Raw genomic sequence first — 13925 nt, 5'->3', positions numbered from 1 at the left:
AAAATAGAAGGAACAGGGAGATGCAAGCAGGCATTTGAGTTTGTGTCTGCATGCGCTGATGCACACACAGGTATTGGCTTCTGAATGTTGGAGCCTGCTCCTAAAGGCACAGGCAGCTGACAGGGCTGTGTAAGTACACACAGCCACACAAGAATTTCCAACATGCACGAATGCTTATAGCACTCTGAGAAGAGTGCATCACAATACATAGACATCCTGTGCTGAAGTGTTGCTTAACCTGTGATACAAATTCTCCTAGTTACTGTGAGGAGTGTGCCCTTCTAAAAGGCTCTGACATGTACTTGTCTGCTGGGCTGTAACTAAAGAGCTATTTGTAACAATATTTATTCCAGCTTTGTAAGCAGGAGCCTGTTTGTTACCTGTGCTTATGGAACACCAGGTTCAGGATGCCTTCCCTCCCGTTTCCACCCACCCGCCTCCCACCACCCTCCCCACTCCCACTGCCACCTCTCCCTCTTCCCCTTAAGAGAGTGCCAAACATGAAATGACAGTGACCAATGTTGACTTAATGTGGATGTTTAATAATGAAAAAAGTGTGTCAGTTCCAGCGTTAGTTACAAATGGCAGTAAGTATATCGGGTGGCAGCTCTGTAATAATTTTACATCCATCATTCCTTCCTGATGCCTCGCTGGCTGCCTGATGGATGGGGATAGCAGAGTTAACTCTTAAGAAACTACTGTGATCCACTGAGCTGAAATGAATTCTGTCCCTGCTCTCCCCTCAGGGAGGAGGGGGATATTAAAAGAATCTCAAACCGCAGATCCTGCTGTCTTTGAGAAATAAAACACTACAGCTCACTTTACTAAAGGCATAAGGAGGAGCTGTTTTAACACATGGGATTTAAACTTCTCTTGCAGTAGAGAATTTTACTTCAATAACAGTTGTTTTTCTTTTTTAATTCTCCTAATGGTTAAATTTGAACAAGAAAGGTGGGGAAAAAATGGAGGGGAGAGGGCAGAGAGGAGAAGAAAAGGGAAGGGTCAATAAAACCGAGTCTGACCCAGTGCTTGCTGCATACACTGAGAGTCCATGGGTCAGACTTGAGTGCGTAAGTTGTGATGACTGCAACTGCAGAGAATGGCACCTGGTGCGAGCTGGGCATCTCCCCAGACAGGAGAAACCCCCTGGAAGTAAGTCCAGAGGTACAGTACAAACATCATAAACCAAATCACTCTGTGAAAGTTAAAACCTACCCATTTTCATAATCTCTGAAGTATTTTACTGGTAAAATACTTCAGCATTTCCAGAGGCTGTACTGCCCACAGACATTAAACACACACATTTATCCCTGCACGTTCACCAGCCTGCTAATATATATGTCCTGTAATTTGTAGCCCGCTCTATTCCTCCCTGGCCTGTAAAACACCAGGAAGGATGATCAGTGTGACGTTTTTGTTCTCGTCTTGCAATGTGAGAAGAGATCCTTCTATTTGGAATAATTATTGTACAGTGTGGGGACCAGGGAGTATCTTGTGGACGATGGACTGATACAGGCTCTAAATCACCCTGCAACACAGAAGTTAATATATTATCCTAACAATTGTGTGTCCACTTCTTGTTCCCCTTTTCCCTACTCTCTTCCTAATTTTGTCTGACTGAGTTTCTTTGCCAGCAGAAATTCTTCTATGTGGGTTGCAGTCCTCTTTATTAATGCTATCATCACAGAGCAGTTTTCAAAAAGCATAACAACAAGGCAAGCAGGTATTATGTCATCACCCATCCATCACCCTGTATGTCAGCCTTTCAATAAGTCCAATCAGCAGTCTCAACAGGATTGTTCATATTAAAGGAGTCTTGTATTCAACAGGGCGACTGTATGCATTGTAATTTCTCCCAAAACTTTTCTCAAATTTAATTAAAAACACACGTCAAGTTCACACACTGCAAAGATCAAAATTGTTTTTGTCCAGCATTGGTAACTAAGCATTAAACATTTTGATTTGCTTCGGCTGAAAGTTTATTCTTTTTTTCCCTTTCCTTTTTTCCCCCCATTTTTTTTGCCATGTGCTTTGTGTAGCTTGTGTGTATTTATATTTACAGCCACTGCATTTAATGGCCACATGCCTTATTTTCACAGATGGCCAGTGGAAGACTTCCCCTCCCCCCTTTTCTTTTAGTAAAGCCTGCTTTTGGTTTTGCTACTTTTGTCACAGTGCCACTACTCTCAGTTAGCAAGTGCCTACACATGGGAGGGAGAGATTTTGCAATGAAAATATTTTTTAATTCCTCCAACAATTTTACCTCTGTTTTAAAATGTTTTTTCCTTTCCCTGATTGACCATCATCTACTAAATGTCCAGATATATTTTTCACAGGAAAATTAAGTGTGTGTGCATGTCTGAATTTAGTACATTGTTATGGTGGGGATGCATGGGCAAGGTCAGCTAATAAAAAATGAAACATACAAAGGGATGGACAAATGCTGCCCACAGATGTGTGCCTGAAATTCCCACAGAAATCAAGGAGAAGGGCATGCAGAGGCACGGGAAGAACTCCTGATCCTTGCAGCTGTCTTAAGTCTGAATGAGAACCTAAGTCTTCATTCACTCCAAAGAGCAAAGGCTGGAGGCGTTCACATGCTAGTGTGGATGAGTGAGGAGTGCAGCTGTTTATACCGTACTGGAAATTTTATTAAGCCCAATAAGGATGGATCAACTTCCTCCTGAAAAAAAAAATATAAATCATACAATTGATGTGAGTTCTTGTTACTTCTTTTGAGCTTTTTGAATCTTTGCGTTAAGTTCTAAGCTTTGCCCTACAGCCATGAGAGCTAATTACTTCCTGAGATCTTGTTATTACTTTTACATAACCACATGCCCCCTGTAGCTAGGGCTTAAGCACATTCATGGGCACCAGCATCAGTGCAATACCTCTGTCCAGTGCAACAGAGGCAGTTCTTCTGTGAACCATGCCTCACAAGGCCCCTGGGCAGCCAGCTTGTCCTGTTCTGCCAGTCGTGGTGGGAAGGTGCTTGCTCTGCTGTGTGACAAGCAACTGCCAGTATGTCCTCAGGGTGCAGAACTTCACCTTTAATAATACTGATGCTCATGCTGGGGAGTAGACAAACTAATAAGCCGTACTTCATGACTGGGAAAATGTGGCAATTTCTTTCTTTGAAGATAGAGTAGGTAGCGCATCAACTTCTTCATTGGGGCTGGAAGAAACGTTAGCAAAGGTTCTGCAGCCTTCACAATTTTAATACCTTCTAGGGAAAATGGGAGAGAATAGTCTACATCTCAATAATGCTACTGCGCAGATGACACACCCATTGTTTAATAAACAATTGCCAGGAAAATGGAGACTGTGTTTTTGCTTTCTCTTTATATGTGTGCAGACCCCCTTTCTCAGGATATGCTTCCTGGGTTGTGATTTTCATCTTGTTTCATTTTTGCTGTACCACCTCTTTTCCCCAGTTAACCCTTCCTTTCCTCACAGACCAGCTGTAGCATCTCTTTCTGACTTGCTTTGAAATCCTTCATTGGAATTTACAGAGCACATTTCATCCAGGGATCTCAAAACTCTTCACAGTGGTTGGAAAATGTCGTGATCTCCATTGTGCTTAATTTTGTGCAGAGCAACTGAACAATTCAGACAAACTTACAGAGCATGTCAGACCAGAAAGCAGTCTAGATGAGAAACTGGATCATGTAACTCTTAACCTATTTGCAATCAGCAGATTACAACTGGATTTGGTTGAGGTCGATGCCTATGCCTGCACTGTAAAAACTTTTATAGGAAGCAGGCAGTGTCTCATCATTCTGCTTTGCTTTTGCTTTCCTTTTGTTTCTTCCTTAAAGAAACAGGTTGATCCAACCCTACCTGCATTTTCATTTAAAAGTCCTGACTTACACTATCTCTCAGAGAAAAAAAACAAAGAAAAGGAGGACCTCAGCGTCCTAATTTCCTGTAGAATTGCTACTTTCTGTAAGTTTGTTTCCAAGTCAAATACTATATATATATATAAATAATTCTTCCTAGAATAAAGAATTATGAATATATATATATATTTATGTCTTAGGGAGCTGCCCCTTAGGGCTGCCAATTTTGTGAATATTTCTTCCCTTTTATTTCCTCTGTCTTGCTGTGAAAGGTACTGACTTGGGAGCTCTTAGAAACCAAAGTCCTACATCCAACAATGTATGGCAAAGAAAATGACTATACACATTTCAGCAAATTCTTCCTGTGATTGGGTGTCTGTTCTCAGGAGGAGAGTGTTTAAGTTCCTGGGCCTGCGCAATCCCTCATTTTTTTTCCCCAAAATGGCTAATAGGTCACCTCTCTGTGGAGAGCACTTCATATAGATTACAAATCAGATGCAATGGTTTTCAGGTGGTATTGAATGACTCTGGATTTGAATATATACCCTAAACCAAGATATGACACTCCTTTACCAAGTGACGTAGTCCCAATTAAGACTGAATATAACAATACTGAAACAAGTACTGTAAAATCAGGAAGAACTACAAATAAGGAAAGTTATTTTCTTTCTTCTAATGCTGCTTTTAGGTTCTGTGGGTGGATTATTCTATGAAAAAGAGAGATTTCAGATAAGGAAGACTGAAAGAGCTGAGGGGGTGGTGAATGCATTGTTTCTTCATACTCAACTTTGATGCAACAACAACAAAAAAAATCTCCCAAATGATAAATTGCTGAGACATTATAAATAATCTTTCATCTTCTTTGGTGGTCCACAGAGTTTATATAATTGGAAGGCTAAAACCCTTCTTTGTTGTTTCTTCCCTTTTCATTAGTACAGTAGAAGACTATAAAATTGCGCAGCCAGAAGGGGTTTAACAATTACTGAGTCAACATTTGAAAGTCTCACTCTATTTTATCATTTCATGCATGTGCTTTTTATGAGTTTTACAGCCCTGCAAGCGTTACTTAAGCAAGGTCCATTGTAATGGTGGTTCTGTAACTGCTCTTACTTTATTTTGCTTTCCCTAGTAACATGTGCCATCAGCAAGAATCACAATTCCACACACACAGAGAAATGAGAAGCTCAAGGTTACAGTTTTTAGATAAGATTCAGGAGTGCTAGTTCCGGTTCCTAAAACCACCAGACTTGCTGTGCAGCCTTTGACAATTCACTTAAATGTGACTCAGTTTCCCATCTGGTAAGCAAGGATAATGATACTGCTTTTTTTTTTTTTTTTTTTTTTTTTGTGAGATTACATGGCTAAATTCACTGATGAGTGCAAAACACTTGGGCAATGTGATCTATTACACAGAAAAACCTTTATCTAACTAGAGGAACCCTCCAAAAAGAGCCAAAAATTCTCTTATAGCAATTGTAGGCATAACATGATCTGGACTGTAACATGGTTTGGACCAGGCCATAAGCAGCGTGCACACTATGTTTTTTGAAGGAGTGTGACGTTAATGTATAGCAGTAGAGCCTGAACTGCAAATAATTCGTCATGTGCAGACTTCTGTGCGCAGCTGGCTATACTGCCAGTGGTTTCTGTAAGTTCTTGCAGCTCTGTGTCACCCATAAGGCCCACCTTCCTCCTGTTTACCACATTTTGAAAGATGGTGGATCAAAATTTTATAACACAAACTATTCTGATGCTTATTATTGCAAGAGGCAGAGGAATTGGACAGAAAGATAGGTTCTACAAAGTCTTCATTCATATCAGATGTAGGATAAGACTCTTCACCTTTTGGGGGAGCTAAGAAAAATGTCATAATTTTGAATGGATAACACCTGGCACCACCAGTGTGTCTGATAATTTAGAATGTTTTTCTGTAGTAAACAAAAGTGAACTTTCATTGCCGGATCATAGTATAGTAGCTTATCTGCCCAGCACTTTAAGATTTTGTGCATATTGACCACAAGGATTGTGTCTGAGTGGTTGATATTTACTGGGACTTGCTGAGAGAAGACTTCTGCCTCAGCACCACAACCTACATTAGATGATGCCACTAGACCTGCTCAATAATGTAAGATAAAAACTATCTTATGAAAACTGCCTATTTGAAAATACCACCTTTAGAGTTTACATGTGAACTCCTCCCCCAGAGCAGGGTGATAAATAGCTGGACAAACTGCACTTGGAGCAAGGGAAATGGGACAGTAAAAAGGACAATAACAGGCAACCATCTGTTTCTTTTTACATGTTGACACCGAAGAGAACAAAGGTAGCAGGCACTCTGTCTATCAGTGTGTTTGTAATTCTTAGGTGCAAGAGCTGATGAGCAAGTTTCTCCTTGCAGTCCATACGTAACAGTGCTTGGCTCTCTCCAGTTTCTCTACAAACACATTTTTTTAGCCTGGCCTTTCAGTTCACTTGGAAAAAGAAAGGCAGGAATGTGAAAAGATGTGCCTGAACACTCCTCCTCTGGTTTTCTACACTGGCTGTATTTCTGCAGACATTAAGCTTAGAGAAAAATAATATCAGGGGAAATGGGGGTAGGGTTAGGGGAGTAGAAAACTGAAGAGTGGACGGCTTCAGTAAAACTGCTAACCTTGAATTATGCAATCGGAAAAACATCTCTTGCCAAAATACAGTTCTCACTGAGTTCAGAGTATTGTCAGTGGTTGCCAAATACCCCAGCCAAAAGGATGTCTCCAAGAGGGGGAGGAGGGGTCCACTGCCATATGCCCGGCATTCACAGCATTCTGGAAGAATCGCCCAGTCCTTCAGGAGTGGAGGCATGTGCTTGCTCTCAGGTGCACCCTCAGCGTTGTTACCCAAGCCCAACCCAAGGCGGGGGCGGCAAGGTCAAAGGGGATTAGGTAGATGTGTCAGAATGTCTTATTTTTCAGACCTTCCAAGGTTTTGATTCACATTTGTGTAGTAGTGGGAGGAGTTCTGGCAAAGATTATCAGGCTGTTCTACATATGTTTTGACTCTTCTTGTTTTATGTTTCTTCCGTGAAAGAGACTGCAACCAAGTTCTTGTCATTTTTAGATCAATGTTTTGTTAAACTATGACAGCTATCCATGACAGAGAGCCAAGTAACTTTTGCAGCTGACCACAAAACTGAGTCGGACTTGTGGTGCTTAGTCATTTTATATATGTGTTTGGTTTTTTTTTCTACATGACACATTCCATGTGTGTATGTGTTTTTCTTTGTTATTTTAAATATAATTATAACATTGCTAGGAGCTGTGCTACAGATCAATCTTGTCTAGCAGATTACTTTCTTTGATTAATGAAGTTTTAGAAACTTCTCATCACACGCCTATTGATAAAACCTGTCTGGTTGTACTTTGGACAATTGGACTATTGTAGGATTGCTCTCTACAGTATTGTCTTCATTGTTTTGCCAGTTAGAATTTTAGATGATCTAGACAACAAGGCTCTCGCTGTCCCTTCAGAGAGTCTCTCCTAGAGTCCAACAGAAATGACCATTAGGACAGTTTGTCTCAACATCTGCCGGAGTTCTTCTTGGAGGTTAAAGAGCAAAAAGATGTTTATAAGTTATCTATTCAGTCTTCTGGGGCATGATCCAAAATTCAGAAATTTAGGAAAAAAAGAGTCACTTTATCTTGAACAAGAGATCCCCATGTTTCTTTGCCTGAAAGAGCAGAAGTATTCGTTACTACTTGTTTCCCTTGCTTTATGCAGTGTGATTTTTAGCAAGTCTCACAAGCAAGTCTTTGCAGCACTTCTCTGGGTCTGGACCAGCCTTGCCTCTTTTTCCCAGCATGATTGGGTCCACGCTCCATTTGATGCCAATCATGCAATGATCATGAGATTAATATTATTTTATACCTTTGTGGTGTGGGGCAAACCTGAAAAGTAGGGATTATCATTCTTGCATCTTGTAAAACCTGAAAGCACGTAGACTTTAAATCAGCTGAACTCACTCACCCCTTTCTTTCTGTGCCTGGCAAAGCAAACAGTTGTGGAGTTTGATACAGTGATTAAATAAGTTTAAGTCCAGCATAGTATGGAGAAATGTGCTGCAGCCTCCTGAATTTCAGTGCTGTATCACAGCTGCTTCATTAACATATGTTGCTGAACCTAGCGTGTATGTACTCTGTCTGCTATCACTGGATGGTACCACAGCTTGTTACTGTTTACACAGCTAAACCCAACATAATGGAGTGGTGGCAGTTCTAAGAACGTGTAATTTGCTATCAAATTAAGGTACTGATGATAAATAGACCCTCTTTTTGTATATCCTTGAAGCCCTTGTGTATCTCTGTCTGAAGTTATTCAAGAGGTTCTCTGAGATGAGTCTGGGCTAGCACTGCCAACAGGTTTCCAGTTTATTTGGGGTCAGGGAGGAGCAGGTATTTTTTTCCTTTGTTTGTTTGGAGCTTCCATAAATACTTTCTCCATAAACTGAAAGGATTTCTAGGAAAGCTAGCAAGAGGCTTCTATCAAATGGAAAGTAGTAACCCATCAACTGAGCACATTCAAGCAAAACAACATGGGAGTGCTGCTTAGCCCCTTTCAGGTATTTTATAATTTTTAAAGTGCTTTTGTACATTGGGATTGGGGAAAATCAGTTGCAGTGTGTTTTGTAGGAAGAGCGTAAGATAGGAAATCAGCACTCTGCTCACATAGCCGTGCTTTTGCATTCTGCCAGAGTGTCACTGAGACTTTCTGTTCTCCAATGCTGTTGCAGAGGTTTAGGAAAGAGCAGGCCTTAGACTTATCTTTGCCTGATATTTTTTTAAACTTCAGTATTTTTAAATGTTAATACAGAAGAGTGCATCTGGCTGTTTTGGCATCCTCTGTTTCAAGAGCAACAATATGCAGAAGTTCTTTTTAATTGCCACCTTAGAGATAGGGATTGAACTATGTTATCATTCTGTGTGTTAAAGTAGCAAGGAGTAAATTAGCACTGTGCTGAAAGGGTGTTTTTCTGCTCCCCCATGTTTCAGCTGTCCAGAGAGCCACCTCCAAGCACTGCAGGTGAGCAGTGCAGCCCATGTGCTCAGTGTCTCTCTGGATTCCCTTCCCTTCCCTTCCCTTCCCTTCCCTTCCCTTCCCTTCCCTTCCCTTCCCTTCCCTTCCCTTCCCTTCCCTTCCCTTCCCTTCCCTTCCCTTCCCTTCCCTTCCCTTCCCTTCCCTTCCCTTCCCTTCCCTTCCCTTCCCTTCCCTTCCCTTCCCTTCCCTTCCCTTCCCTTCCCTTCCCTTCCCCTCTTCCATCATGCCTTCACTCTCTCACTTCATCCAGTGTGGCTGTACCTCAAAATGCAAAACTTTTCACAAGATGGATAGCGGTGGAGCATCTGTAGGCTTGTTAAGTCAAACTCTGATAAACGAGCCATACCCACTGTGTACCTTGCAGACAGCATGCCAGAGTATTCGCTGACCTTAAGACTCAATCAGATCATGTAGGGAGAGTGTGGTTCTGAATGTGACTGCCTCCGACTTCGACAGCTGCACTTACTGCATAAAGAAAAAGCTGTTAAGCCTGTGCCCTTTGCGCTCTCAGCTCTGTTTCTCTAAGAGGTTTATACATGATTCAAGAAAAATCTGCAACAGAATAGCTCCCCTCCCCCATGGCGTACCGAACAAGAGGAGATGTTCTTTTATATTTGAGGTTGGTGGCAACGTTTTTAAATGATTGCTGACATACAAATTTGTGAACTCTATCATTATGAAGTTGATGGCAAATAGATTTTTTGGAGGAAGAACTGTTGACTTGCATTGTGTATCTGAGATCCATTTGGAAGAGATACAAACTCAATTTATTCCTGACGTTTTGTCTGCTCACAGGCTGCTTTGGAAATGAGAGCTAAGTTAAACCACTAAACCAAAGAGTTTGGTAAAGCTAAGTGCCTGAAAAGTTCAGGTGCTTATTTGAAGCTTCTCCAGGCTTTCTGGATCTGCTGTGCCTGGGAAATGTTACCGAAAGCCACTTGCTTGTGATAGACTGACTCTGCCACATGGGATTTTCTTGCAAAAACCAAGAGGATAATCCATCTTGCACTGTTTCAGCAGTGATGCATCTGGTTATAGACAGAGCACAAAAGTGATCCATAATGAAAGTGAATGTGAGGGGGAAGAAATTTAACCTAATGTTCCCTAAACTGTGCGAGCCTAGCCACTTGAGCAGATTAGCCTCATTTCTAAAACTCTTAAGAAAATCTTTGGAAAATGACTTCCATGAATTTGAACTGTTCTTTGAATTGCAGATGCAGGGACATCACATTGAGGGAAGCGTTTCTGTATTCATATTGTTCTCGTTTCTGTTTTCTTCTATAATACAACCCGGTGACATTATTAGGCTATACAGAATAGTTGTAAAGTCTCTGGTTGCCGTGTGAAATCTGAAAGTTTTTTTGTCTGTTGATCTTTTACAGTCTTCAGGAGTGAAACAGATCAACAAAACAGCAATCTTTCTTTCAGGAAGAAGCTCAAAAGACTTTTTTCGACTGGAGCCACTTTATTATAATTCAGCATCATGTCATTTTCTTAGCTTTGCAAAAGGCACAGTGCCTAACATTTTGAAATGTTAGTATTGCTTTCCTGAAAGATTTATTTTTAAACATATGATTGTCAGGAAGATAGAATGTTTATGAGTAATATACACAGGGAAAACAAAAACAGTTGGAAAATGGAACACCTTTGTATTTGTGAAGTCCAACAATGCAGAACAAAGAGAGGTATTTTGAAGAGAACATTGGAATTAATTGCCCTGGCATGTTGTTCTGGCAATGTCTGTAGACACCACTGCAGCCTGACAGATTAATTGGCAGCACGCACTGGCCTGTTGCAATCCAGGGTTCACAGATAGTTCTGAGTATGTGAATGACGGACGGGCTGTTAGGAGGGTTGGGCAAAACAGTCTGAACAGGAACACAAACCACTGCCTAAGTATCATGCTCAGTCCAGGCTGACCCTTTCCTGAGGCCTGAATAAGTTCAATTTAAAGTTCTTGGGTTTTTCCCCTTATGGTTGCTTCCTAAAATACCACCTTTTAAAAAAGAAAAAGGGCAAAGTTACTCATGTCTCTGCACTTTGAGTTCAGGCTGGAAATAGAGTAAAACAATAAATATGTTGCACAAGAGCGTGTATCATCTAAACTTCCAGTCCAGCTTTGCAGTCCCAGGGACACAGGGAATTGAAGTATTCTTCAGTTGTGCATCCAATTTTATCATGCTCAGCTAAACCAATCTTTTCAACTCTATGAAGTTAGCTCGTCACAAGCTAATAAGCATGTTTTAAAAAAGTCTTGGTAGAGTCTGCAACCATACTGCCTCCAAAAAAAATAGTATGATGTATTCTTAAATACCTGGCTCAGTAAACTGCTGTGAATTAATTGTTATCCAGCTTCCCTATCAATCTTCTACATTACCTACAAACTTTGTGGTTACAATAGTTAACGATTTTCCTGATCCAAATCCTGCCATCTTCCCCATATAGGACAAAACAACACTGGAGACCCTGACTCAGCAGCTGGCAGTAAAACAGAGTGAAGACGGGAAGTTTAGCCACACGATGATGGATTTCAACATGAGTGGAGATTCTGATGGTCAGTACACACGGCTTATCCTTGTTTCTAGTTTTATGTGTACATATCTTTGGGATCTGGGGGACAACCCAAGTGTTGTGGAGGTCTCTGAGGAGTTAAAGGGGTTAGCAATAAGTGGCTATGGAACAAGGGGGGAAAAATGATTCCTCATGGTGTTTTAAGTCTGGAGGTGATTTTTAGCCTTCTGTTTTGTACACTGTACATCTCAAGGCAGGACTAAAAATGTATTTCTGATGGTGAAAGTGAATAAAGGAAGCAAATAAATGTGGGATGTGATCATACAGTAAATCCATGAATTACAGACCTGATCATCCATGGATGGCGCACACTCTTTGTCTGTGGGAATTTGTTTGGATTTGATGAAGCAGGCTTAATGTTCTTTTCTTTCTCTGCTGTTGCTTATGTTGTTATGAAGGGGTAAGCGTAAAAACAGGCAGATGTGTAAGTATTCAATTGCTAGTTAGAGACTTGCTTAAGAAGAAACACCTGATGTTGCCATACATCACACCATTGCCATCACATTCTGTAAACAACAAAGGAAGAAAGTAAGAAGAAAATTTACATTGATAAGTGTTGATTTTAGGTTATTAAGTAGTAAAAGATGTCTTAGGAAAGCTGTTCAATATTTTATGTTAAAAAACAATGGGAACACTTCATCAAGTCTATACTATGTGATACCGAATCAATAGAATAACTAAAAATTAGTCATTATAGAATATACAGTATTTCCTACTGCTTCAAGTAAAAGAAACACCATTAACCTGTTTAGAACACTGACTCGTTTAATGTGCAGCACCTGACTTAGGTTATTGATGGCAGAAGCAGCTGTATGATGAAACACAAGTTGGGAATGCTTTTCTCTTTCGTTTTAGGAAGTGCAGGAGTTTCAGAATCTAGAATTTATCGGGAATCCAGAGGGCGTGGTAGTAATGAGCCCCATATCAAGCGCCCAATGAATGCATTCATGGTGTGGGCTAAAGATGAACGGAGGAAGATCCTTCAAGCCTTCCCTGACATGCACAACTCCAATATCAGCAAGATACTAGGTAAGATTGATAGAGCACTGTTCTTCCTGTAGCAAAACTCAGCACTTTTGGTGGAATAGAACTGAGCACCTGGCACAACTGAATTACTGTCTCTAGACTCTCTACTTACCTGCTTAATGACTGCATCAAGGACAGCAGCTACACAAACTTCCACCATGCTGCCCAGTGCTATACATTAACCATAACCTGAAGTGCTCTTGTGACTTTGTAATTACTCAGATTGTGGTGGTGGTTTTGGTGCAAAAATGTGAACTGAATGGATAAAACTGGTTAGTTCATTTCATTAGGCTGTTGAACAAGCACAAAATGACTGCTATCATGTATTCATCCATGTATTTCATCTAACTAGATTCTATGGGGTAGCACACCACAGTATTTGATGTGTGCTTTAGCACTTTCTGTTCAAAGCAATGGCCACTGGGGAAAGATCCTAAAATACATCCTTTTATTTTATACACTGACAGTTTTAAATTATTTTTATTTTGTTCCTGTTATATTAAATTTCCCTTCAGTGCATGATCTCTATCACAAGCTGCTTTTATTCTTAACATTCTGAAAAGAATTCTGAAATCAAAAAAGAAACATCAGAACTAACTTCCATATCCTTAACTCTTCACATCTCAAGCAGTATTTGTCATGAGCAACATCTACCAAATTTCATGCCATAGTTTTCCAACTTTTTACTGCTTGCTCAGATTCCCAGGACTACATTCTGTCCTGAGTTATTCCTCCGTAGGATGCTGAATGATACAGAAGGTGAATAACTGAGGATTTTTGAGGCCACTGAATTACTCTTCTGCAGGAAAAACAAAAACAAAAAACAAAAACAAAAACTGTGACCGTGTCAGAAATGGTGCATTTTTACCAACACATACTGTGTTACAGAAACTAAGCATCCATCATGCTAGTGGGTAAAAGCTTAAGCAGGGGCCACATTTACCTGGGCTACAGGTTTGGCTGGCTTTACAGAGATGTAAGGCAATTGTAATGGCAGCATTAACCAGTTGCAGGGCTGGTAATACGCTGAGTTTAGTCTGGTCAGGGGTTCGAAGTTCAGCCTGATTAGGGTGGTGTTATGAAAAGTTAGCAGGGGGCAAGTGGAAATGAGAAAAAATTGGTCAGAGGCAGAATGCATTAGCTGTGGATGGCAGACATGATGATATTAACCCATGATTAAAAGGGTGGTACAGGATGATTAGATTAGTTATGGGAGCAGGATTAGAAGGCTAAATAGGTTATGTTGATTTTAAAATAACCATATACTGGTTAAAAGGGATTATACTGGTTACAGGTGTATGATGTGATTAGTCTGAGGACAGGGCAGTAATAGTTTTGGTCTGTTTCTAAATTGAGAGTGGTCCTGGTTAAACCTGTTTTTAAATAATCAGCTTCAAAAATCTACAAGATCATTCTGAA

The 13925-nt window shown here is 40.5% G+C and overlaps 1 protein-coding gene across 10 annotated transcripts in view; it reads left to right on the top strand.

Annotated features, from left to right (window-relative positions):
- Positions 1 to 13925, top strand: part of SOX5 (SRY-box transcription factor 5) — a 645390-nt gene that overhangs the window by 618408 nt on the left and 13057 nt on the right. For all 10 annotated transcript variants that reach the window (XM_040565762.1, XM_040565757.1, XM_040565750.1 and 7 more), the window contains 2 exons: positions 11355 to 11463; positions 12336 to 12509. In XM_040565762.1, the coding sequence (XP_040421696.1) occupies positions 11355 to 11463; positions 12336 to 12509 (283 nt within the window). The remainder of the gene's footprint in view (positions 1 to 11354; positions 11464 to 12335; positions 12510 to 13925) is intronic.

This window comes from Cygnus olor, chromosome 1 (genome assembly GCF_009769625.2).
Source record: "Cygnus olor isolate bCygOlo1 chromosome 1, bCygOlo1.pri.v2, whole genome shotgun sequence".
In the NCBI taxonomy this organism is placed as follows: Eukaryota; Metazoa; Chordata; class Aves; order Anseriformes; family Anatidae; genus Cygnus; species Cygnus olor.
The sequence above is the reverse complement of the archived record's forward strand: the minus strand, read 5'-3'. Positions and strand labels throughout refer to the sequence as shown.